This window comes from Argentina anserina, chromosome 2, assembly GCF_933775445.1.
Source record: "Argentina anserina chromosome 2, drPotAnse1.1, whole genome shotgun sequence".
Taxonomy (NCBI): domain Eukaryota; kingdom Viridiplantae; phylum Streptophyta; class Magnoliopsida; order Rosales; family Rosaceae; genus Argentina; species Argentina anserina.
In genome coordinates this window covers 23618994-23643898 of record NC_065873.1, presented here as the reverse complement: position 1 = coordinate 23643898, position 24905 = coordinate 23618994, and the positions used below count along the sequence as shown (strand labels likewise).

General features: G+C 37.8%; 5 protein-coding genes across 9 annotated transcripts; 3 read left to right on the top strand and 2 right to left on the bottom strand.

The window, feature by feature from the left end:
• The first annotated feature begins 3750 nt into the window (after positions 1-3750).
• Positions 3751-7127, top strand: LOC126782090 (uncharacterized vacuolar membrane protein YML018C). 2 transcript variants are annotated; one of them, XM_050507254.1, is made up of 9 exons: positions 4060-4148; positions 4853-4912; positions 4998-5251; positions 5580-5794; positions 5956-6026; positions 6127-6228; positions 6336-6453; positions 6542-6677; positions 6796-7127. In XM_050507254.1, the coding sequence occupies exons 3-9, from the start codon at positions 5003-5005 to the stop codon at positions 6856-6858; spliced, it is 954 nt and encodes a 317-aa protein (XP_050363211.1). In that variant the 5' UTR covers positions 4060-4148; positions 4853-4912; positions 4998-5002; the 3' UTR covers positions 6859-7127. The 2 variants fall into 2 exon arrangements, with proteins under 2 accessions (XP_050363209.1, XP_050363211.1); XM_050507252.1 differs by having other exon boundaries at positions 3751-4148; positions 4853-5251.
• Positions 7128-8081: 954 nt separating this feature from the next.
• Positions 8082-10741, top strand: LOC126782092 (ER membrane protein complex subunit 7 homolog). The gene is made up of 7 exons (XM_050507256.1): positions 8082-8247; positions 8327-8370; positions 9024-9132; positions 9262-9325; positions 9410-9526; positions 9625-9733; positions 10283-10741. The coding sequence occupies exons 1-7, from the start codon at positions 8150-8152 to the stop codon at positions 10366-10368; spliced, it is 627 nt and encodes a 208-aa protein (XP_050363213.1). The 5' UTR covers positions 8082-8149; the 3' UTR covers positions 10369-10741.
• Positions 10742-10883: 142 nt separating this feature from the next.
• On the top strand, positions 10884-14477 carry LOC126782091 (hydroxyproline O-galactosyltransferase HPGT3-like). Its single transcript, XM_050507255.1, has 12 exons — positions 10884-11201; positions 11289-11352; positions 11456-11505; positions 11587-11774; positions 12106-12166; positions 12269-12341; positions 12722-12845; positions 12950-13037; positions 13143-13193; positions 13411-13482; positions 13855-13967; positions 14123-14477. The coding sequence occupies exons 1-12, from the start codon at positions 11065-11067 to the stop codon at positions 14143-14145; spliced, it is 1044 nt and encodes a 347-aa protein (XP_050363212.1). The 5' UTR covers positions 10884-11064; the 3' UTR covers positions 14146-14477.
• Positions 14478-14665: 188 nt separating this feature from the next.
• Positions 14666-18078, bottom strand: LOC126782634 (cysteine--tRNA ligase, chloroplastic/mitochondrial). Of its 3 annotated transcripts, none has more exons than XM_050507924.1 (9): positions 17753-18078; positions 17590-17653; positions 17227-17388; positions 16809-16979; positions 16423-16704; positions 16153-16278; positions 15642-15845; positions 15224-15325; positions 14666-15044 (listed from the first exon to the last, which is right to left on the bottom strand). In XM_050507924.1, exons 1-9 carry the CDS (start codon positions 18076-18078, stop codon positions 14808-14810), a joined length of 1674 nt encoding a protein of 557 aa, XP_050363881.1. In that variant the 3' UTR covers positions 14666-14807. The 3 variants fall into 3 exon arrangements, with proteins under 3 accessions (XP_050363881.1, XP_050363884.1, XP_050363882.1); XM_050507927.1 differs by having other exon boundaries at positions 17227-17423; positions 17590-17657; positions 17753-17900; XM_050507925.1 differs by having other exon boundaries at positions 17590-17657; positions 17753-17900.
• Positions 18079-18821: 743 nt separating this feature from the next.
• On the bottom strand, positions 18822-21848 carry LOC126782931 (heparanase-like protein 3). 2 transcript variants are annotated; one of them, XM_050508287.1, is made up of 9 exons: positions 21526-21848; positions 21119-21155; positions 20828-21008; positions 20536-20684; positions 20212-20445; positions 19908-20097; positions 19667-19792; positions 19472-19571; positions 18822-19300 (listed from the first exon to the last, which is right to left on the bottom strand). In XM_050508287.1, exons 1-9 carry the CDS (start codon positions 21772-21774, stop codon positions 18956-18958), a joined length of 1611 nt encoding a protein of 536 aa, XP_050364244.1. In that variant the 5' UTR covers positions 21775-21848; the 3' UTR covers positions 18822-18955. The 2 variants fall into 2 exon arrangements, with proteins under 2 accessions (XP_050364244.1, XP_050364245.1); XM_050508288.1 differs by lacking the exon at positions 21119-21155 and having other exon boundaries at positions 21526-21648.
• Positions 21849-24905: the final 3057 nt, after the last annotated feature.

The window sequence follows — 24905 nt, the reverse complement described above, 5'->3', positions numbered from 1 at the left end:
GTCAAAGTTATTGTTTGACTAGTCATGGAACATGTGAACTTCTTGATTGGGTTATGTCGAAGTAAGGATGTGACTCATAGATGTATAGGGCAAGAGGTCTTTAGGTGTCCCGTGGGGATCACTACATTGAAGGATAACTAATAAGAAAAGATTGTGGGATATGGCGCATTGTTGTGAAATGTGCGTATATGATATACTATTTCTTATAGTGTGAGTAAAATGACATGGCTTTGGTGACATATTACATCACCCACTTACTAAGCGCATGGTTTTGCTCACCCACACATGTATACATTTTTTTATAAAAAAGTGTAAATTTGTCGAGTTTGGAAGAGATTAAACGAGCCTAGAGTAAAGAGCTTAAAAAGAAGTTATTGTTATTTTTATATCATTCTGCATTGTAACATTAAGTCGCTTCTTAGGACCGACGTCCCCGCCGACCGACGGGATTCATGGCGTGATAGGTTGAGGAGAACACTCCCTGGATTTTTCATAATATAGCGGTTTCTCAACATAATAAAGAGGTCAAGAACTCGAACTTTGTATGCCTTTAAATTCTTTCGCTATACTTAAGTCGGCCTCATTTCATACACCGGTTTTCTCATTACTGTTTAAATTTCTGTCAAGAAATAAGAAATAGTTTAAAGTTCAAAAGCATTGCAACTGAACTTTGCAAGTCCTTAACCGGAAATTCCAGCATACATGGTAACATTGATGCATACTTTGCATAATATACATCCCAACATCTACAACAAATGGGAAAGTTGGCACACCAACATGTCGGTGGGCAATAAATTACTCTATACTCGGAAAATAACCAAGATGGTAAGCTATACTCTAAATTGAAACTTGCAAAGTGTTGTTTGAATGGTTGGTCAAGTAGCCCTGCCCTTTAGACAAGTGGTTGCCAGAGGCCCTCCGTCTGCCTCAAACCCACGCACACCACTCTACGCCACATCAAAAACCAACCATGGCCGACGAAGAAGCTCAAGACCACCGCCGCCAAAACCACCACCCTCTGCCGCTTTTAGAAGCTCTAAGCAAAGCCTCAAAGGCCCTCCAAAACAACCCCATTGCCACAATCTACAACCACCCCGACACAAACGCCGCCATCGAAGCTCTTCTAGAGCTCGCAACTGAAGCCGACCCGATCATCTCCACCGACCCAACTCTCTTCCACCTCGCTCAGTTACTCGACAACCTTAAAACCCTCCTTGGAAAGCTCGAAAACTTGCAAACCTACGGCCTGCGGTCTCTTCTCCGCCGCCAAATCACTAACTACAACATCTCCCAAGTCGGGTACGCTATTGAAGCTCAAGTCCAAGCATATGTCGATTGCAAAAACGTAGAGCGCTTCGTACAAACGATGAATGAGTCCGAGGACGACGGTGAAAAGGTAGAAGCTTTGGTGGGTTTGGAAGCGAGATTGTCTAGAGGTTTTGATAAGGAGTATCAAGAGTTGATTTTGAAAGCCAAGGTATTCTCCATTGTTGAGTTTATAATATGTGATCCTCTGCATTCGAATTGGGTTAAAGACCAAGCTGCTGCTGTTGTTCTAGCTCTGGTTCAGTTCAACAAGGACGTTTTTGTCGGGTTGGTTTTGATGGGTCCGATCATTGGAGCGTTGGTTTCAATTGGTTCATGTCGTTCGATTCAAGTCCTTACTTCGCTGGTCAGGATTATTAGGACGCCTTTGGTGGATGACATCAATGAGGAAATACCAAGAATTATAGGACTTTTGAGCGCCGAGGAGTTAAAGATCAAAGCGGCAGCGATGAATTGCATATTCGAAATCGGAATCTTGGCGAGGGAGGAAGTGATTGAAGCAATGCTTGAGGAGGGTTTGGTGAAGAAGCTCATGGATTTGCAGAGGTTGGAATTGAGGGATGAGTCCAAGGAGGATGAAGGTGTTGGAAAGTTTCCATTTTTGGGGTGTGTAGCTGGTTTTGCAGTGCAACTTGAAGTTGGTGAAGGGTTGGAGAAGAGTGAGAAGAGAGCAGTGAAGTTGGAGATACTGAAGAGAGTTAGAGAAGCCTCTGTTTCTGAAGCAGAGGCTGCCACTGTTGTTTCAGAGGTGCTATGGGGCTCTTCACCTTGAAATTTGGATTGGATTGGAGCTAAAGGTTCAATCTTTTGTATTGTAGTATTTAGTGTAGCTTAATCATGTACTAACCCAGGTATTATATATGGTAAAAGTTCTACATTAAGGTGAGGTGAGAGTCTGAGAGACAAGGTGGAAATCACCCCTGCCTCTACTGACTACTGATCATTGATCAAGTGTACCTTATAATCTATATGAATTATGAAACAAAGTGATTAAATGATAAATTGAGAATTTAAAAATTGAGAAGACTAGCTAGTCCATTGACTCACAAAAGTGTAGAAGATTGGAAGGGACTCATAAGTCTCAGAGTGCGATACATAATTTATGTTTAAGCAAAGGGAAAGGTATAAATTTTATGTATTATAATGCAAGAATATCCATAAAATCTCATGACCTCATCATAGATGGTGCCATGGTGGTTTCATTATGTGCTTATTTAAGCTGAAAGACTAAAATAAATCATAATTTGTGAACATCACTACCATAAGAATCTATTAAATATCATGTATATATTTCATTCTCCTATATGGAATTTTTTTTGTATGTGTCATGCCCTTTCTCTTCCGCACGCTCGTTTTCTTTAGGTACACGAATACATTTTCTTATATTGTTATAATGGAAGTTATGTTGTTTTTTTTTTCGTGATGTATGTAGAAGAAAAAAAGGAGATCGTACCAAAAATATATAAGACAGAAACAGAAGAATTGTAAATTAATTAAAGAATGTGATGTCTCCTTGAGGTGGTAGTGTGAGAAGCATGTCACCTTTGATTAGACAAAGAAAGTGAAAGAAAGAGAAGGTAAAGAAGATAACACAAATTTCGGTATTAACTCTCAAATATACCTTACTCTGCTACCTATTAGCTTTTGCACCGTTCTAATTCCATTAGATATAAATCGGTCTTATAAAGATGCGAAAATAATTTATATTATGTTATACTCCCTCCAATTTTTTATACAGGTCGTTTTAGGTTTTAAGTTTTGTTTTAGTTTATATTTCTTAATTTATCTTTAAGCCACAATGATAACATGAATAAAAGAATTTCATCGTGAGAATTTGTTTTAATTTTTATGCTATTTGTCTTTCCAACTACTTCTAATTACTACTCCATTAAAAATACTCCATTGCCACCATTATTTTTTTCCCTCAAATTGATGATGCTTCATTCTAAAACTTGAAAAGTTTTGATACATAAAAAAATTTGAGTTTAAATTTTTCTACCTGCAATTTTCATTAGAATCGGAGTAGGTTTTTTGAATTTCAAGTTGAATTGTTGCAATAATTATAAAGAATGTGAAAGAGTTTGGTGAAGTGAAGAGTAGTAATAAGACACAAGAAAAAGAGAAAGTTGATGGATAGAATAAATGTAATTAAGAGCAATAAAACCTTAAATATGAGTTAAATTGACATTATAATTGTTTTTAATCACTGTGCATTGAAATATGGATTTGTAATTGAAAGCCGAAAACTACTTCAGGTCTTCTCTTATTATTTAAGTAAAGATTCACTTCTCTCTATTTTGAGCAAATGCACTGTACAGCTTCTTTACAGACACATTTAAAACTAAATAAATGGTTTGAAAATAACTATAATAACTGAAGAAATTGAATCCAAGACAGACGTATAAAGAGCAACGTTTTCTTTATTCGTCTTCGTCAAGTTGTTACCCTTTCACTTCCCTCCTATCTGTTACTACTCTTTCTTCACAATCTTTGGCATTAAATATTTTCAATACCAACCCGATTCCTTGTTTGTTGTTTGACACCACCAGCCGCCCACTCCAACCGGCATCTCTGTCTCTTCTATCCTTCACCTAAATACACGCCACTTTTGGACTTCACAACACACCCTGTCACCCCAAGATCTCTCTTTACCCTGGGAATTATCATACCCAGCTTCAAAGATCCAAGACTAGTTTTCAGATCCTCCAAGTTTTTTGTGATTCCTCTATCTGAGTTTTGTTATGGGTTGGAGATACAGAGCTGGATTGCTTCTAATTGGTGCTGTTGTTATCATTTGGGTTACCTCTGCTGAAGTCACACAGGTCTGTCATGTCTCTGTTTAGTTTGTCTTCACTGATTGTGTAGCTTTTGGATTAGATGAAATGCTTGTGTTTGATGGTTTTTGAGGTCTTGAGTTTGTTTGTTGGGGAAAGATTTGAGCTTGATATGGATTTAGTTACCTGGTTGTGACTGAAGAGTTTGCCTTTGACCTTGTCCACTAATTACTTGGTTAAAGACTGCATTTTTTACTTTGATATTGATTATGAAACTGAGGCCTCAACTTCTCCATTGTTAATTTGTTATGTTGATTGAGTATCAAACATTGTAGTTAAACTAGTGTTTAGTTTTTCTTCATATCATTTAGAGGATAGACACAAAGTAGGCAATGGCATGAATGCTCCTCGTATACAGCGGTTCAAAACGATGATGCTTTGAATAATCTGGTATTCTTGTTGAAGGTAGCTTGGAGTTTAGTTAGAGACCAAATTAGATCCTTTAGTAAACAATTGTACCCTTTTCTTTTACATGTATCTACACCAAATACGACCTTAATTGACAGTTTATTGGAAGTTTGGAACTCATGTGAGGTGGTATCCTTTTGTATCATTTTTGTGGAATGTGGATATGCCTGACATGATTGTAGGGGTTCCTTCATCTCTCTTATATTTTTACGGATATATGCAATATTCTGTGCACCTGAAGCTTGTATATTTGAGTTGTTAGCTAACTTTGATCATATCTGCAGGATATCTATGCAAACTATAAGCAGCCCTTTGCAGTGACATATCTTGGAGCTTCTCTTATGGTAGTGTACCTCCCAATAGCTTTTCTTAAGGACTGGTTGTGTAATTTACTTAAACGTCGCTCTTCTAAAAGTGGCAAACATGCAGAAAGCATGAATGAGTATTCTGCTGGATTTAGTTCACCACTGAAACACAATGGACTGCAGAAAGATTTTGAAATGGAAATTCATACCTTGTCCAGAAAAGACAGTGATGCAGACCTTTCACCTTGTGCAGAAGAAAGACCTTTGGTTTCTAAACTTAAAGACAATGTAAATGTGCTGAAACATGATACAGATCTCACACCAAGGGAAATTGCTACTTATGGATTTTACCTTGCCCCTCTTTGGTTTTTTACAGAGGTAAGGAATGCCCTAAAGTTTCTATCTCCATCAATTCTACTATGCATCTTATCATATGGCTCTTAAGGAATTTATTTCTTCGTAATAGCAGTTCTTATAGGTTTTTAAGGTTAAAATTTCAACATTATAGAGCATAATTTTTTATTGCTTGAAAATGAATAATAAAAGGTTTTGAAGTCATCATTGTTACCAGAAATTAAATGGGAGATTTTTCAACTAAAGTGACATCAACTCATATTCGCAGATGATGTGCATTCTATGAAAGTTGTTACATTAGTGTGAAGACCTCTAGACAATTTTAAATTATTGTTTTTCCTGATTGTTGCAGTATTTTTCAAATGCTGCTCTTGCACGTACTAGTGTTGCAAGTACAACAGTCTTATCCTCAACATCAGGACTCTTTACACTCTTTATTGGGGCATTCTTGGGTCAAGATTCTTTAAATCTATCAAAAGTGGTGGCTGTCTTTGTCAGCATGGCAGGTGTAGCCATGACAACTATGGGAAAAACATGGGCTGCAGATGACTCACAATCGAGTGTCTCGTAAGTGTTTTTACTTCATCTCTGATTCTTGACCGTTCCATTTCTTTCTTGATAAAAGATGAAAGCATCTGTTTTTGAATGCTGTTTGTTGTTGACGGTCTGGATCGTTATCGATATAGATATCAACTTGCTCTTTGTTGACAGTGAATTTTTTTGTTCAGCAATGGGAAACGCTCTCTTGTTGGAGATCTCCTCGGCCTTTCCTCAGCCATGTCATATGGGCTATTTACAGGTTGGGGTATTGTCATATTTTTTGTTGCTTCAAAGGTTCTTGGTTGTGGTTATTTTTTTTGTATAAAAGTACTTATGTGTTTACCACCTTGATAATGCAGTTCTGCTTAAGAAATTTGGTGGTGAAGGAGGAGAGAAGGCAGACGTGCAAAAGTTGTTTGGGTATATTGGACTGTTTACGCTTGTAGCTTTATGGTGGCTGGGTAAGTATTACTTTGATTTCAGGTCAAAGTACACAAAGTTCTTTATCTCTTTAACGTTTTCAAGTGTTCCCCATTCATAGTGGTCTTCTTTGTTCTTTTTTCCCCAGTTTTGCCATTGACAGCAATGGGCATTGAACCGAAGTTTATGATTCCTCACTCTGCTAAATTGGATGAACTTGTTCTTGCCAATGGCTTTGTTGGAAGTGTACTTTCGGACTACTTTTGGTATGCTTAACCAGTCCTTTTTATCAGTCTGTACTTCATGCAATGACTTCATGCGCTCTTCTTGATTTAAACTTCCACTTTTCTGCAGGGCACTATGTGTTGTGTGGACAACCCCACTGGTGGCCACTTTGGGCATGTCACTCACCATCCCCCTAGCTATGGTGGCTGACATGTTCATCCATGGTCGTCATTATTCGGCAGTTTACATCCTTGGCTCTGTACAGGTATCATATAACAATGTGCATAGTATCTGTAGTTCTAGTACATTAGTTCTATATATGTAGTAATTCATGTTGTGTTGCATGGGTGAACTGTTTCTGATGCTCTATTGGTATTTTGCAGGTATTTGCAGGATTTGTAATAGCTAATCTTTCAGACTGGTTCTCAAAGAAGTTGGGTTTATAACATCATGTTAAACACCGCTTCCTCAGTTTTGAAAATCCTATATTCTTTGATGGGGGACATTTTCCTCTTTGCCATTCTGATCAAGCTTCTCAATCTGTGAAGAAGAAAAAGCTCCTAAATGTTGTACCATACATCATACTTGTTTGTGTAGATCAACTCTGGGCGTGAGGGTTTTCTTTTTTCTTTTTTTCACCATGATGATCATCAACTCTAGTGTTGTAATGAACCTTTGTGGGTTAAGAGTAAAAAAAAATTCTCAGTTCACGTTACTTAGTCAACACTCAACGCCTCCTATCTGCATCAGCACAGCATTATGTGCTTAACCTCTGCAAATATAACTTGAAATCCGAAAGCACAAACTTATTCTACCATGTTGTTCAACACTGAACACAGATTCAGTCGTTTTAATGCGGTTTGTCTATGGTTAACTCTCACTCCTACAAATCAACAATTGTAAAGCTGTTCATTGCCTTCGGTCAACACTCAGTCCTACATTGCACAACTCTAACGAAATGCAAGAATTGACCAAAACCAAATCGGATAGCCTATCTAAGTCACAAATTAATTTCACTAGTCTAAAGAGACGCTAGGCTCGACTACCAACCTCTGACTTTTTTTTTTGTTTTTGAAATAGAACTATAGAAGTTGATCATAGTCCGTAGAATTTACAAAGTTACAAGCTATGCAGAATAATTAAAACGCTCGAAAATAATCAACTCTCTAGACGATTACACTTACACATGTAAACTCCTAGGTTCTTAACACGCAATTGTGGCACCATCTAGATCGTTATTGGACCTCCACCATAAGCATAGAAGTGATGGAACTACTTTAATGTACTTGTTTGCCAATTACGGAGGTAAAGAAAAGAAAGTAAAACCAACACACGTTTTTTTACCGCAGTAAAAGAAAGAAGAAAGTCGGCCCACCATGGAGCACAGAACCATTGGTGGGGCTGTAAATTAAAAAAGATACTTAGGGACACAATTGTCTTTTCCATGACACACCGATCTGTCCCCAGCTAAAATCCGAGAACATTGGGCATACGTCCGATCAATTTTTGGGAGTATATTATTCTGCACCAAATGTAACGTCCGGAAACGCACTAGAAGATGTCGAGTCTGAGCTTAAAACAATGTCCGGTACGTTGTCAAAAGGACTATTTTACCCTTGGTGGATATAACAATCAGAGGAGAGACGATCGGGGCGTAAAACTGCGTCACACAGGATCATCGCATTCATTCACTCTCGCAGAAAAAGCTCTGTATTGTTTCTCATCGTTGCTTTAGCAATGGCGTGGAGCCGCGGATCCAAACCCGTCGTCCTCCTCCTGCTTCTTCTACAGCTCTGCTTCCTCCTCATCTCTCCCGCGCTCGCTATTTCTCCCCCGTATGATTCCAAAAACGAACAAACATGCTTTCGTTGTTTTCAAAGTTTGGTCTTTGAATCGAATTGCTTTGTTTTGCAGGTCGGCCGACGGTTACAAGATTAATGGCATAGTTAAGATCCCAGGTGTGTTTCTCTCAACTCCGAATGTTTTAGTTTCTGTTTAAGATTTCAAAATTTATGATCTTGGATTCAGTGAATTCTAAGCTAAGCTAGCTATGATTTGAGTGTGTCTTTGTGCTTTGGGGTGCCTGGGTCCATGTTAAACCTGTTCAGGGCTAGTTTTGTGTTTATATCGATCAGATTAGTTTGGACTTAGTTAAGAAATTCCATATGATGATGTGATTTACTTTAGCTTGGAGAGAGTATTCATGTAGTCAAGTTGGGTAAGAAAGTAGTGCTGAGTATAAGAGTAACCCAGCAACTGCCACCAATAAGAGTATTACCGCGGTCAAGTTATTTATTGTAATGGGGCTTGTTCTGTTGGAACTTGATAGACCTGTGTTAGGTTTGATGTAAGACGATTTGTGGGATTACATTGTGCACTGCAATGATAGAAGTTAGGTTGTTTGTTGTAGGACAGTAGGAGGGTTTGTAGGATTACTATCTAGACTTTGATCGCCAGTATTGTTTCTTAGTGTTCTCCTTTTCCTTGTGAGCCAAGTGAAAGTTTCTTCTATGGTTTCAGGTTGCAACTCATTGTGAATTTCCTTACAGTATACTTTTGTATGATGCAAACTCATAGCTGTATGTCTGTTAACAATGAATTTTCTCTGCAGGTCTGGGGGTGAAAGGGTTTGGTCTTCATGGAAAAATATCAAATATCAAAGTCATACTTAATGGTGGCCAAAGTGTTACCTATCTGAGGCCCGACGGGATTTTCACATTGTATCCTAAATCGGTCTTTGACATATTGAGTTTCATACTATTTTACATGACTGCGTTTTAAAACTTCCAAAAACATTAGTGATATGCTAATTTTACTGTAGAGTGGATCCTTAACTTGTACTCTTAAAGCCATAATGTACCTGCAGGGACTCATCTAATTGAAGTGTATGCAATAGGTTATTTCTTTTCTCCGGTAAGACTCCTTTTCTATAAAATACCTTTTTTGTACTTATCAAATGAAGTGATCACCAATGTATGTTTCACTAAAATGTTTTAGGTCCGAGTTGATGTTAGTGCCAGAAACCCGGGCAAGGTTCAGTTAGCACTGACTGAGAATAGGAGGGGTTTGCATGACTTTGTTTTAGAGCCCCTTAGAGAGGAACAATATTATGAGGTTGGCTTAAATAAAGTATTTTCTCATTTAACACAATAAGTTGTACTTTTTCTTATCATTTTGGAATTCTGATCCATGTTATCTCGATCTGGTTACAGATAAGGGAACCCTTCAATATTATGTCTATCGTAAAGAGCCCAATGGGTTTGATGGTTGGATTCATGGTGGTGGTTGTGTTCTTGATGCCCAAACTAATGGAGAACATGGGTAAGTATTATCTACTCGCTATAGGTTTCTAGATTTTGTTATGGGCTTGATACTTAGATTTTGTCATGTCAAAATGACTCCGTGGGGACTGGCATGCTTATTTGCTTGTGAGATTTTGCAGGGCTGGGTCTGGCCCTGATAGCATCTTTTCTTACCTTCATAAGTTCATCTTATTTTGAACTGTCAAAGTTGGGAAAAGTAATATTGCACGATACTTTCTTTCCTATGAGATATACAAAGTTACATACATATTTTCTGTATGACATTTATTAGCCGTTTGTTTTCTTTCTATATTTCTGTTCACCAATAAAAAACATCATTTAGACATGCTTCAATTTTTTTTTTAAACGGTAACATCTTAGCTTCCTCCATGCTCCTCATGGCTTTGACTGTTGTGTTTCACTTCTCTGTTTGGGTCAGTTTGCAGTTTATGTCTTAGATATCATATTCTCTTGCCTCATAAGTCATAATGCTAGAGCATTCCCCATTTGTGCTCACAGTTTGTTAGATCACGTACTTATGCTCAATCAAATCTCTTTTATGCAACAGATCCCGAAGAAATGAGGCGAACTCAAGAAGCAATGGGAAACGGAGGACTAGCAAGCATGTTGCCTGGTGCTGCAGCGAGGAACTAAACAGTTAAACAGAAACCCACAACCCTCTCTGCAGATGGAGCACTTGTCTGTTTTCTTTCTAGATCAGGAGCTGAGATAGTGTGTATCATTTTGCCCCAGGGCGTTTATGTTTTGTTACATTAAAACTTGTATGATATGAGCCTGCTGTTGTAGACTTGTAGTATTATTATCATTCTTTAAAGCTAAGGAACGTGATGCTGTCACGCTGACAATACAATTTTGTTTCTGTGTTGCTGTAGTAGTGTTAACTTGATTTCTACTTTTCTGATGAGCTGACTGCATTGATGTGAACATGTCACCTCCAGAGAACCAACTTCTGAAAATTAAGGTGTAATAAGTTCTTATTGAATTCCAACGTTTATCTTCAAAGGCATTCTAATGTGAAATCAGGTTGAGTAACGCAGACTCTTAATAGTTGATCCTCATTTGGAAAAAGAAAGACAACAACTTGAAAATCTTTCAGTTCTCCTCCTTGGTGTTAAATGGGCTTGGGCCCGACAAACAAGAACACTCCTCCTCTCCATTTTCAGAATCTGAAGAAATGAATTCAAAGCTTTCCTTCCAGTCGTCTCTGAATTTAAACTCCTTTCCATCTTCAGCTTAATCCCATTTCTTAACTTGCTAATTTCACTCCTCAAATATATCATACATCCAATCTTGCCCATATCGCTCTCTCTCTCTCTCTGATAATTCAAGATGGAAGGCTTACCGACGACGACGACGACGGCGTCGAAATCCGATAGACGATCCAGATCGAAGCCAACTCAGACTTCGAAGCCCTCCATCTTCATGGCCTTCTTCTCCTGCGTCGCTTGGCTCTACGTCGCCGGCCGGTACGCCCTCGTTTTCTCCTTCAAATGAGCTTTGTGTTTGCCGATCCATGTGATTGCTTGATTTCATGGAGCTGGAAATTTATGCAGGTTGTGGCAAGACGCGGAGAACAGAATTGTACTGGCTAATCTTCTCAAGAAGAACTTAGGCCAGGTTCATCTCCTACCTCTCAATTCCAAGCTTTTAAGAACTGAGAATAATAACTGAAAATGGTGAAAATTGATTGTTTAATATTGTGATGTGTTTGTGTTGCCAGAGACCTATGGTGCTTTCAGTTGAAGATAAGCTGGCTGTTCTTGGATGCAAGTATGTTACTACATTTTCGATACGGAATGTTATTCCAGTTGTGCTTAGTGTTTATTTGTTCTAATGGTGATGATCTTTTAGAGATTTGGAGAGGAGGATTGTAGAAGCTGAGATGGACTTGACGTTGGCCAAGAGTCAAGGCTACCTCAAGAACAATTTGCAGCCAAGGGTGTCGTCTTCTGGTCCGTTTCTTGCTGTAATTGGAGTTTATACTGGATTCGGTAGCCGTTTGAAGCGGAACCAGTTTAGAGGGTCTTGGATGCCTAAAGGTCAGTTTGGTGTTGCGGTGGGAATTTACATTTTGTTCTTTCTATGATAGGGGTTAGGATTACTAGTCATGTTGGTATGTCTTAATTGAAATGAGCTCCTGATGTTAGGTTTTAAAGCATACTAGTGGAGACTCAAGTCACGCTTTTATCGTTGTGTCATTCTGTTTCATACATTAGATGATCAGATGATGGTATATAGGATCAGATAACAGAATGTTCTTTATTGGATGTCTGGCACCATATATAATTAATGATGACTAGTTACTACATCAAGAACATATTTACTTTTATTTACTAACAAAAATATATTATATATCCCTATCGTTCGCAGTTGATGCTTTGAGAAAACTTGAAGAAAGAGGCATAGTCATACGATTTGTGATTGGTCGGAGGTTTTTCTCGCGCCTTACCCCTTATGTTTCATATGCTCCGGCCATACTGTGACAGTTGTTATGGGATATTCTTCTTATCATTTTGTTAACGCTGACTTGCAGTCCCAACAAAGGAGATAGCTTAGACCGCAATATTGATCAGGAGAGTCGTGTTACACAGGATTTCTTGATTCTTGTAAGCAATAACTCATGGTGTTACTATTATACATCTGGTTAATCTTGTGTTCTAGGCTATATGAGTATTTTGGGTGCCATAAAGTTGTGACATAATGATAAATTACAAGTGGTACGAATTTATTATATGAACCATGTTACTTAGGGATTAAAGAAGTGTGTTTGGATATGCAAATGTTGTTAGCTTTTGTTATACTAATTGGTAAACTGTAACAAAAAGAATATTCAACAATTAGAGTTTTTGGTGTGGAGATCAACACTTCTTGCTATTAAAATTGGATAATTTTCAGCTGTAGTCGGTGTTGGTTGCCTCTCATATCATTAATAACTTATGTTTATCACTTTTATATTGAGTCTAATATGTACCAATTGTTATATTAGGAAGGTCACGAGGAGGCTCAAGAAGAATTGCCTAAAAAAGCAAAGTTCTTCTTCAGTACCGCGGTTCGAAATTGGGACGCTGAATTTTACGTAAAAGTTGATGACAATATTGATCTTGACCTTGGTAAAGTATTAGTTCCTAAATTAAGAAATTTAAAGCGTAAATCCTAACCTATCCAGAACTTATTTTCATGTCCGTTTATGATTTATCTTTTTCCATTACCACAGAGGGGCTAATTGGCTTTCTTGAAAAACGTCGTGGTCAAGCCAGTGCTTATATTGGTTGTATGAAGTCAGGAGATGTGATTGCTGAAGAGTATATACTATTCTATCCCTAAACCTTTGCTTCTCTTGTAGAGCTTGATTATGTATAAAGCAAACACGATGCAGCTTGTGACTCGGAAAATGTTTTGATTTGCAGGGGAAAGCCTTGGTATGAACCTGACTGGTGGAAATTTGGGGATCAGAAATCGTAAGTAGATCTATCCTAAGGAACAAAAAAAAAGCAAGTAATGGGGCATTGAATAAGTGGTGTCTGTGTTTATTCACTTGTGCGTTCACACACTCCACTGTAGTGATTGGTTAAAATAAGGAGGTAGTTTAAGTGTACATAGAAAAATGTAGTGGCTGCTGTATAGCAAGCCTTTTGTTGATGCTGTATCATTCCAATAAATTCTTGTTCATTTCAGGTACTTTCGACATGCCGGTACTTCACTCTTCATCCTATCCAAGAACTTAGCTCAGTATATAAACATAAACAGGTCTGTTCTCAAAGCTAGAGCTGGGAAACTGGTTTACTTTTGGATATAATTTATCACTAGTTATGAAAGTAGTTTGTCGCTTAGGCTGTATTCACATGCCACTGTTAAAGTTATCCATAAAGTGAAAACTCTGAGTGGTTACATTGAGATGGTACATAGCTTATAAATTTGCAGTAGAATTTGGAATTTATCTGTATAGTACATATTCAACATGGGGCTGAATTCTCCTAGTTCGGTTCCAAATGAAATGGAATCATTGCCTTTAAAGAGTAATTTGACGGTCTCGGTTAACAGATTTATACTTTGGAAGAAAGAAAATCAAAAACAAAAAGATTTCATTTCAGTTTTCTATTTTTTTTTTCTTAAATGCAGCGCATCTTTGAAGACTTATGCTCATGATGATGTATCAGTTGGTTCATGGATGATGGGAATTCAAGCGACTTATATTGATGACAACCGTCTTTGCTGTAGTAGCATTAGACAAGGTAATCCATGTTTTTTTCTTTCCTAGAAGTGTGGTAAATAAAAATTAGAAAAAACTTCTCTTGTTTCAAACTATTTAACCCAGTTCTGGTGACCCTGTCATTTGATGCCACTTATGTTGACATTTGTCATTTGCCCTTCATTTCCCATTCTCCAGACAAGGTGTGTTCATTAGCTTGATGAAGGGGATAAAATATCTTGTTAGAAGGAAAAGGGATCTGGTTGTTCGGAAAGTTTTGCGTGAGCCATCAGAGTAGCATTCTGGTCAAATTCACATGTGTTGAGCTGAGGTGCTGGGATTTCTGTGAAGACTACAAAGGACTTGCAAGATCATTCTTTTATATGTGCGAGTCGAGGAGGAAGTTTTCTTTTCCTCATTGTTTTATCATTAGTGATAGAGATCGAGCAAACTACACCCTGCGTGGGTGAGAGCTGTTTGTGAGAGTGATGTGATAGCACACATTAGTAGTTGTATTGTGAAGACATGATCAATGATATTAGCGCTTCTCATATCGTGTTATGTATTTACCTGCCTCTTGCACACAGTCAGCACGTTTACTTGCCTGTTGAGAAGTTACGAAATTCGCCGCACTGAATTTAAAAACTAAAGTTAAATTAAAATTATCCACTGACCATTGAATTTTTTTTTTTGTGATCAAAACTGACCATTGAATCGGACACTAAAAATGGCTGCCAAAACTGCATGAAATGTCATATATTTCTTTTCATTGCTTTCACAACTGAATGCAAATTCACATCTGGGAAAAACCCATATCATATGTTTTCTAAGAATCTGAGAATAGAAAGTAAACCTAATCTGTACGATATGTTTACCATGCCAATCAAGGAGATGCCCCCTGCTGCTCTTGAATTGCAAGAGGTACAGCTGGTCTCCATGTTGTCCCCTCTGGGTTGTCCATAAGAGTGATTCCCACAGCAGCTAAATCTTTTCTAATCGTATCTGATTTTACGTACTCTTTGTTCTTCCTTGCTGCAGTCCTTTCCTCGATTCTCTGCAATACTTGATTTTCTGTTAACTTTGCACGCTTCAAGGCTTTTTCTTTCAGCTGCTGCAGAATCTGTAGCATAAAATGTAGTCAGGTTCTACAACTAACTTATATAAACAAACCCAGGAAGCTGATGTTAAGAGTTCAGGAATTGAAGAAATCTAGAGGCGGTGAAGCAAATCTTTTATAAAATGCATAAATCATGGTTATATAATGCAGTGAAGAGTAGTCCCCTGGACCAGCTTCAGTACCTCAGCGTAACTTGCAGGCATCAACCCCAAAATGCTTAAAGCATTCCTCGTAATCTTTTCCAAAGCCGCAAGAGACTCAATCCTCAGAGCTTGCTTCTTGCCCTGTATGTGTTTACAAAGGACGCAGAGATCAACCCAACTTGAAGAAATTATTTAAGGGCACAAATTATATCATTAATGAGAATTAAGGACATAAGTTGTACTGTTGTACAGAAAATTTAACATACTAATTCACAATTTCATTCTACCCTGACAATTTATTTATGAATTACTACCTTAAATATACAAAAAAGACCGAACATTATTTGCAAATAAAAACAAACGCTACATCACTCTATAGAGGAAATAGTTTCTACATGCTTAACTGCAATTCATTAATTATAACCGCAAAGTTTAAACAACAAACACTTCACCATACCTTGCGAGTGTGTAGCAGGTCATTCATAGTTTTTAATGGGTCTGATAATGAACCAAAGACAACAGAACTGTGAAGATCATCCGACATTGATGTTACAAAAACATTGTTGAAATTATTGATGCTTTCCACTATTTCAGGAGGAATGGTATCCTTCAGGGTTGACACATCATGCTGGCTTACAACACTCTCACAATCATATAAAGTCTGAAACAAAAGATTAGATTTGATTAACACAAGTACTAGACATTCAGAACATATGAACTTTTAATGTATTGGGAACCTGTGATTGCATAAAACAAATTATATAGACATATTCAATCATATCACCACTAATGAGCAAAGAAATTTAAATTGTTTTGAAGAACAACAGCAGACTGGACCAAAGAACAGATTCATATATGAAATACACACATATGGGGTTGTCACTCCGTATTTTGCACAGATGCACCTGTGCTGTGGTGACATGTATGTGTTTGGCATTGGTTGAGCACCTGAGCGTAGGATGTTATACCTGAAAAATATAGAAGATCCTCTCTGAAGTGCTTTCAAGCTGTACATCAGAGTAGTTGATTGGAGACAGATAATGAGTCCCTAACAAAAAAAGTCGCAAAGCCAATGGATGGTATAGGTCTATAACCTGAAAGATCCCATATCTATAATATAAGGATTAAATCAGAAAGGAAGTTCATCTAAAGTTAGATACTCATTGTTGAGTAAGATGATTCCCAATGAATTTGAAGATACATATTGTGGCCACTCTAAAAAGTATGAAATTCTTTACCTGCCGAATTGTAAAGAAGTTCCCTAGGGATTTGGACATTTTCTCGGAGTCAATAGTGACAAAACCATTGTGCATCCAGTAGCTTATATCACTTTGTTTACATGCAGCACAACTCTGAGCAATTTCATTCTCATGGTGGGGAAACACAAGGTCCATTCCTCCCCCATGTATGTCAAAAGAATAACCCAGATAAGCAGCACTCATGGCACTGCACTCGATATGCCAACCAGGTCTTCCAGGGCCCCATGGACTGTCCCAGAAGGGTTCACCTTCCTTTGCAGACTTTAACATTTAAAAAACAAATTACAATTCTGCAGTTGAACTAAGTAAAAAAAAAAAAAAGAGTATGATCAATAACTACCATCAGTTTGAGTTCAGGACATTACCTTCCATAAAGCAAAATCAGCAGGATTTTCCTTCCTTGAATCAACAATGACTCGCTCACCAGCTCGATTATCTTCTAACTTTCGCCCAGATAGACGTCCATAATCTGGGAACTTCTCAACACTGAAATACACATCCCCATCAACTCCATAAGCGTGTCCATTTTCCACAATCTGCACATAAAGCAAACCAATAAATCAATACTTGATACATTGTGCATCCTAGGAAAGAAACCTAAGATTTAGCTACACACTTGACATATGTGAAGCGTGGTAGTAGGTTCATCAATGACGTGTCTAAACAATAAATACATAAAACATAATTACGTAAAGAGTTGCACTCTCAAGTTTAACCCTCAAACTTGCACCAAGGGAAAGCAGAATATAATAGTGTATAAGCCTGCACATTAGTGGAAAGTACCTGCTTGATCATATCAATTATCTGCGGCATGTGATCAGACACTCGCGGCTCCACAGTAGGAGGCAGGCAATGTAGACACTCCATATCTCGGTTGAACTCCTCGCAGTACCGTCTACTCAAACTGATTGGATCCTCCCCCAGCTCATTCGCTCTAGCAATTATCTACAGAATATCAAAAATTGCAGACTCAGCAAATCCTGTAAATACCAATGTAGTAATTCTTTACTCAGCTTCCAAATTTTTCCAACACACATTCATCCATGCTTAACTAACAACCAAAATACACAACTTTTCTTAACCACAAAACCGAAAGCACTAACAAAATCTGCATATAATGATCGAAAACTCTCATAAAGAACTCACCTTGTCATCAACATCAGTGAAATTCCGAACATAGGTGACCTGATATCCCAAATGCCTAAGATATCTGCCTATTTCTCAAAATCAAAAGCCACAAATCAGAAACCGAAACCTAATTTCGAATTAAAACAAACGAAAAAGCGAGAGAAGGAAGATGAAGATGGACCTGTAGAGAACATCGAAGGTGACGTAGACGCGAGCGTGGCCGATATGGCTGAGATCGTAAGCAGTGACGCCACACACATACATGCCGACTTTGCCTTCAACTTTTGGCTTGAACAGCTCCTTCTTCCTGCTCATTGTGTTGTGCAGCCAGAGCTCCGACGCCGCCGCCGCCGCACTCTCCGATGTCTGGGAGTGAGGTGAAGTAGTGGCGGTGGTGCTCAGGCAACGGATTGTGCTTCTGGGGTTGGTGAAACGGTGCGTTTTGAGTGGAGTGGTTCGAGTAGAGAAGAAGAAGAAGGGTCGGTAGCACTTGAGCAGAGTGCCCATGTTTGCTGCTACGTTCTTCTCGGATATGCCAGTTCTGTGTGGCTTTTATGAATGAGAGTAATTGGGCCGGATCTGGTTTTGGGCTCGGTTTGGTCCAGTGGGATCTCATCACGAATTTTTCTTGTATTTATAGATTTGAAATGTTGTAAATAAAAATTGGGTTGAGATATTGTAGTTCTATGTTTTTGTATCTTTCAAAATTTATGTTCTATGAATGGATAAATTTTGGTGAGGAAATAGAAAATGTTATTTTGGATGAAAAACCGTGTGCTCCAAATAAATGTAGAGGAACAAGCATTTCAAAAGTCATTTTTGGTGGGAAACTTTTTTGGGGATTTGTTATGAAATGCTTCTTGGGTGATGTCGGAGCCTCTAGAGGCCTCTTTGAATCACTTGAGAGTTAAGACTGAATCTTTTGACAGAAAGAACTGAAAACTCTATGTTAAAATTCGTGGTTCAATATTAGTGATCTCATGCACATTTGGTGATCATACTTAACTAGTGTACTTGTTAATTTTGGCAACCTTTTAAGTTCTTTTACATTGAATAATGCCAGATGAATTACTTTTTGATCCCACTTAGAACTTATGTAACATACACAGCACAAAACCAGTGTTTCATTAGATGGCGTGGTTGTGTCACATAGGTTGATACAAATTAAGTGCGATATCAAAAAGTGGTTCACTTAACATTTGCTCAAATTATCTCAAATCCTCTAACCCGGCAACTTTGATTCTTGCGGATCAAAGATTAATGATAGAAATAAGAATTATAGTAAATCCGAGTATGTCTTTCCTTTTCTTGCGAGTGGCGACTTCTTAGACTCGCAAGTATCTTGTTGATCTTGCAAGTCTTTGGTCACAAAGAAGAACTCTGTCTATTTACAAGCAGGTGTACTTATGTTGGGAATATGAACAAATACAATAGAGAAAGGTGCCACAGATATAGGATTTGATATCCCTACTATCATTGGCTCCAAGCTTGGGATTTGCCCTGCTGCATTTACAGTCAGTTCTTTCCCATTTAGAAGCATTACTCGGCTGTGCAAGTCCCCATTTTTAGCTGTTAGGTGGTATTCTTCTCTTGCATCATTCTTGGTTGCTTTAAAATCCTTGAGGCCTTCTTCCAAATTCAAAGTATCCCGGCTGCCTCCAGTTTCAGTTGAAACATCTACTTGAACTGTAGTGTTACCTAGGTTGATGAGCAGCACCGTGATTCCTTGCTGCATTGATCAAAGATAAAAGTTGTGAAGGGATTATCTCATTACACCTCACATGTTCTGTTGCAATGTGCCGAACAAGTATTTATTTCAAGGATCGTGATCATTATTGATCAATAGTCTGGCAACATAACATAGGTGAGAAACTGAATTTTGTGCAGTTTTTGTACTTACTGTTTTCTTGGAACAATGAGCATAAGTACGCAGTTTCTTTGTCCCGGAGAAGCTTGCTGAGAGGACATTGTTTCCCATTAGTCGATGCCAAAGAAGAGCGCTGTAAAGACGGTACATTTGTCAATGCAAATCTGTCTAATTACCCTAATGAAATGAAGATCAAGATGACTAGTGTTAGCCGTCATGATAACTAACCTGTAATAATCAGGATTTGGTTTAAAACTATTGATGTCAAGGAGGCCATAGTTTCCACCAATGAGTGTCTGTCTGCAATATGTTTTGGTATCATAAGATGCTGACATCCCAAGCTGGTCCAGGTACCTGTGTGGTTAGTCAAACGAACACTTTTTCGTAATTGAATTCATCTAAATGAATACAACTTGTATAAGTAGATCAAGTAAGAGTGTAAAGAAACAGTTTAGATCAACTTAGTTACCAGAAACTGAATACAAATGCATTTGTAACGAGATTGCGACCACTGTTGTAAGCACCTCCTGATTCACCAACCCATGCCACTGCTGGAATATTTGAATGCTTAAGTAGCATTTGTAGGTCTCTGAAGGTTTTGGAAATACCATCAAGAACAGATGGATTCAGAATCTTGTCAACAAGATCCGTCGCACTACCTTAAATCGTATGATCAAAAAGGAAAAAGAGACAAATGTCATTCAAGTTCAGTAGCCAGAAATTGTACATGGAAGAAATAGAGCACTTTACTCTTATCTGGTCTATATATATACCTGGACCAAGGTTATATATGTGATGAGTGAGTACTTGAACAGACTGAGGTGCTTTAGCAACAAAATCTGAGAACCACTTGGAATCAAAGAACCCTCCTGGTGCCAAGACTAGTGGCATAGCTAATTCAGAACCAGAATAAATTTGGTGCACCTTGTTTTGGAGAGACTTCATATCCGAAGCGTATTGGTCTGCTGTGACTCTTGTTCCAACTCCACTCCCACATAGTTCATTTCCTGAGCATCAGGATCAAATTTATTGACAGCTTCTTAAGAAAATATGGCTTTTCAACATATCTACCAAAAAGCATGGTTTAAAAGAGTTACCTAGCTCCCAACCATGAATTGTGTATCCTTTGTTGACTGTATATCTTATAAAAGATTCAGCATTACTGGAATTCCAATTACCCACAGCAACACCATGGGAATCTATGGTCCTGCCTTGCAGTGCATTTAGTCCAAATATAATAACAGCCCTGATTGAAAATTATCAACTTCACATTCAGAAAATTTCATCTAGTCAATGTGAGAATCGAAGATTGGATAGGATTATATTGATGAGAATAAAATGCACAACCCACTGTCAAATTAATTTAGGGTAAATAAGTAAGTGCGTTACCCTGCATTCTTAAACAGAATGTTCAGTTCATCCCATCTAGGCATTGGTAAGTAACCATCAGAAAAGCCAAACAATTGTGAATTATCTTTGACAAATGAAGTTTGTTTTGGACTGCCTTCTGTCTGGTATATCACTTTGTCTTGCAAGGTGCCACCCAACCTAAGTTTCAAGGGTGAAAATGCTGCAATATAATAAAGAAGTCAGTTCTATCTATACTCTACAGCATTATTTAAAAAATACAGCATTGGATTTGCAAAGTAAATTAAATTATGACAGATGAGACTCCTTTACCCTTAATTGCATTTAAAAGTATATCATTGCCAAGGTCCTGCCATAAGGAAAAGCAAAAAATATTACTAGGATTTAAAAATCTATATGATCATGACATAAATAATGCAACTTAATTGGTGAGGGGCTAATGCATCTAATTGCAAGTTTCAATTTCATCCTGAGAACTGAGGATAGCATCTTGGGAAGAGGACAAGCTACTAATTGACAAATAGTACTATGTCATCAGTGAAGTATTGACATCATAGTCTTCAAGTCTCAAACCAAGAACATTTTGAGAAAACTTTAAACTTGGATAACTGATATCTAATATCTATGAAGTATGAACCAAAAGAGAGAAAGGAAATCTGCATGGATGATTGGATTATGTGACATGGAGAAAGTATAAGGGGGTCTTATGATGAACTTACTAGATTAAGAAGAGAAGCATTGCCCCAGCTACAAGTACCATAATCGCACTTCTCCTGCGGCCACCAATCCATTGTAGCACAAACAAAGTCATCGTCGATGCTTCCGATTGCAACTGTTCCATTGACAAAGACTGTGACTTCCTCCGTGCTCTGTGAAGCCACAGAGATGGAGCTGCCGACATGGGTGACTTCGAACAGCCAGAAGCAAACGAAGAAGGAAAGAACCAGAGAACGCATTATTTCACACATACAGCAACTTGTGAAGTAGTCTCTGTTCAGTCTGTTGCTATATAGGTTCACGAGCTAAGCTAACTGCCATGGAAGTGCGGCAGGCTTGACTTTAATGCTGAGGTCCATATTGAGGAAGAAGTTAGTGAGTGATATATTGTCTAAGGTCTTGGTGATGTGACACATTGAGATAGTGCGAAGCATGCATATACATCTTTGATGTAACCTAAACTAATGGTGCAGAGTCTGGTGCGGCTCTTAATCTCTTATCCATCCTCTGCCGACCCACGCTAGCAAACACGTTGGTTTCATTTTCTCATAGATAGCCATTACGAAACTCACTGCAAAACAAAGCTAGCATTTTAACTTCCGTACCATGTAACGACCATGAAGTTCAGGGTTAGTTTTATCTTCATTTGAGCTGGAAACTTCAAGTCTTTCTTGACAGTTGAAGTAGAAATAAAGGGCAACTATATATAGATGATTTATTTTTAGGATGATGACTACCTAGCTTTCTGATCTGTTTATTGAGATCAACCAACAGGTTTCAATGGAACGTCCTCAAACCTTTATAGGTGGGATCTGGGGGAGACTTATCTTGTAGGTAGGCTAAACTTAATTTAACACTTCAACATCATAGTAGGATAACTTTGATTATGATGTGTTTGGAGTTTGGCCATGCTTGGTGGGAAACACAAGTTACACAACAACGCAGAAGCACCTCTCTCTGATCCTGATCAGTGCCACACTTTGGCCATGAACCATGACAATGACTGGGAACACTTCGATCTGTTACAAAAATTGGGCTCTGGGTCACGATTTTGGACCTGATTGGAGGTCTATGATAAATGTGTGTTTATTGAATAAAAAAGTAGTACAAGTCTTGAAGAACGAATGTGCCAAAAAAAATTTTTTAATTAGCTGTATGAACTTCGATTACTAGCTGGGAAATTACCAAATTAGTTATGTACTTCACGTCTTCTACACACAAGTGACAATTTGGGGAAAATGACTTCTTATTTTCTTAAAACTGTATGAACGGGGACATCCAACAATTAGCTGGAAATTTACGAAATAACTATATGTATATTACAATTTCTACATAATGTGATGATTAGTTGTCTGAACTATCTTTTTCAAACTTAACCACTGGCAAGTGGTGTAGTGGAATCAGTGGAATCCCTACCTCTGGTATCTTCTGGCGTGTCAAAACAGATCGGGGGTTCGAACGTTAGAGTAGAAACAATGATACTGCCAAGGTGACTAAGAGAGGGTTGTGATGCCCCTTCAATCAGACGGGTCCCAACAGAGGAGTAGTCTCATGGCTAAAGGCTTGTGGGAAACTTTTGTTGTCAATTCGAATGTGCTAAAAACTGGCTTCAGAGGGTGTCAAAAAGACTATCTTTTTCAAACCAACTCACGAGTCAAAGAGGAGACTAATGACTACATCAAACGATTCTGGGCCGAAAATTATACATTTTGGCACAACTTTAAAATTAAATCCGACTTGACCAAGAGGTGAAATGTGTCTCACAGAAGAAGCCCCAAGGTTGGAAAAAACTGGTAAACTAGGAAACACATCAAAAACTCATGATTTTTGACATTTTTTTTGGAAAGAATAATCCAAACCATTAACTGAAATCCCTAAATATTATTTCATTTCGTTTGTTCAATTATGTTGACAAATCAGCATTAAATCACAAAGAAAACCCTCTACAATAACCATGACCATTAAATTGAAATTGAAGGCTGGCATTAAGGTAATTGATTATTTTTTTCTATATCAGGGGATATAACGTCCACCTGATTCTTCCCTTATGCATCCAGTTCTACAGAGTGAATTGTACGTACGTACAGGTCATTTTGTTGCCATATTGTCATTCAAGCTCTTATATATTGAATTGATTCTTAATGTGTTCTTGCTCTCAGCACGTTCTGGACAAAAATGGCACCAATTCTAAAGTTCATCAGCCTGGCTTTTCTTTGTAGTCTGATCGTGGGAGGTAGGGCTCTTCGCCCTATATTTCATCACCTAAGTTATTGCTTGAAACAAAACCTAGTATGTAATATTGTTACATATTATTGATTCAGATCACATGTTTCGACTCTTAATGTTGCAGGGGATTGCCAATGCGCTACCAACAGTCTCAAAATTATACAGTCGCGAACAGGAGAGTCATACCTAAACGTGCCAGTGTGGAGAGTGAGTATCAGTAATATCTGTCTGCCCTTGTGCTCAACAAGATGTTAGGCTAAGCTGCTATGAATTTCATACTGTGCGACCGATTGATCCTAAAGTCTTGATACGCGTTGATGCTGGCGGGTGTCTAATCAAAGATGGCCAACCTCTTCATCCGTGGGAGGAGTTCAGTTTTACCTATGCTTTTGAATTTCAGTTTCCTTTCATGCTCCTCTCCTCCAAAATAGCTTGTTAACAAATTTAAGCAAGTCTGTATTGAATTGATTGTCTCTAAGACGAATAACAACAACTCAATCACGTCTAGCATGGAAAATGAGCAGTTCAATTTTACCTATGCTTTTGACACTCAGTTTCTGTTGACGCCCCTCTCCTCAAAAATAGCTTGTTCTTAGAATTAGAAGAGTCATTTTCTCAATGGGAGTTTTTATTCATACCTCCTAAAATAGCATGATTTTCCCACGTTAGTATTGACTTTTTCAACATATATGAAATTACCAAAAAGATATATAAGAGTGAACAAAAAGAAAAAAAAATTCTAAACATACCTATTTTGCAATAGCAAGTATAAATGAACTTTTCTTTTTTTCGTCAATTCTTTATTTATTACAGGAAAACTTCCATTTGGAAATTGGAATAAGATGACTTATTTAATTACTTTTTTATTGTTAAAAATTACAAAAAATAATATTATCAATCTTCATATATCAATAAAAAAGCTATATGAGTTTTGATAAACTTCGTTTAAGATCTGAGAAAAATAATTGTTCAATTGATGTTTGAATTTTTTGTGTTTATTTTAATATTTGGTGAGTTCCAAATCAATGAATGAAAAAAAAATAACAACATTATTAATTATAAATTTAGGAGTGAAAGTGCAAATTTACTTTGAGATGGATTGTGTAATTATTAAGAATTTTTCGAGTTGTCTATAATAATTGAATATTAGAATTGG

Bases quoted from the DNA above. Each gene is read 5' to 3' on its own strand.
- LOC126782090 (XM_050507252.1), top strand. From the start codon at position 4,068: ATGGGTTGGAGATACAGAGCTGGATTGCTTCTAATTGGTGCTGTTGTT. The intron at 4,149-4,852 runs GTCTGTCATGTC...TCATATCTGCAG, and splicing joins CCTCTGCTGAAGTCACACAG to GATATCTATGCAAACTATAA. The intron at 5,795-5,955 runs GTAAGTGTTTTT...TTTTTTGTTCAG, and splicing joins GACTCACAATCGAGTGTCTC to CAATGGGAAACGCTCTCTTG.
- LOC126782092 (XM_050507256.1), top strand. From the start codon at position 8,150: ATGGCGTGGAGCCGCGGATCCAAACCCGTCGTCCTCCTCCTGCTTCTT. The intron at 8,248-8,326 runs GTATGATTCCAA...TTTGTTTTGCAG, and splicing joins GCGCTCGCTATTTCTCCCCC to GTCGGCCGACGGTTACAAGA. The intron at 9,133-9,261 runs GTATCCTAAATC...GTACTCTTAAAG, and splicing joins CCCGACGGGATTTTCACATT to CCATAATGTACCTGCAGGGA.
- LOC126782091 (XM_050507255.1), top strand. From the start codon at position 11,065: ATGGAAGGCTTACCGACGACGACGACGACGGCGTCGAAATCCGATAGA. The intron at 11,202-11,288 runs GTACGCCCTCGT...AAATTTATGCAG, and splicing joins TGGCTCTACGTCGCCGGCCG to GTTGTGGCAAGACGCGGAGA. The intron at 11,353-11,455 runs GTTCATCTCCTA...TTGTGTTGCCAG, and splicing joins TCAAGAAGAACTTAGGCCAG to AGACCTATGGTGCTTTCAGT.
- LOC126782634 (XM_050507924.1), bottom strand. From the start codon at position 18,078: ATGGGCACTCTGCTCAAGTGCTACCGACCCTTCTTCTTCTTCTCTACT. The intron at 16,980-17,226 runs GTACTTTCCACT...CTTTATGTGCAG, and splicing joins TAATTGATATGATCAAGCAG to ATTGTGGAAAATGGACACGC. The intron at 16,705-16,808 runs GTAATGTCCTGA...TAAATGTTAAAG, and splicing joins CTGATTTTGCTTTATGGAAG to TCTGCAAAGGAAGGTGAACC.
- LOC126782931 (XM_050508287.1), bottom strand. From the start codon at position 21,774: ATGTGTGAAATAATGCGTTCTCTGGTTCTTTCCTTCTTCGTTTGCTTC. The intron at 19,793-19,907 runs GTAACTAAGTTG...CTAACCACACAG, and splicing joins GCATTTGTATTCAGTTTCTG to GTACCTGGACCAGCTTGGGA. The intron at 19,301-19,471 runs GTAAGTACAAAA...TGATCAATGCAG, and splicing joins CTCATTGTTCCAAGAAAACA to CAAGGAATCACGGTGCTGCT.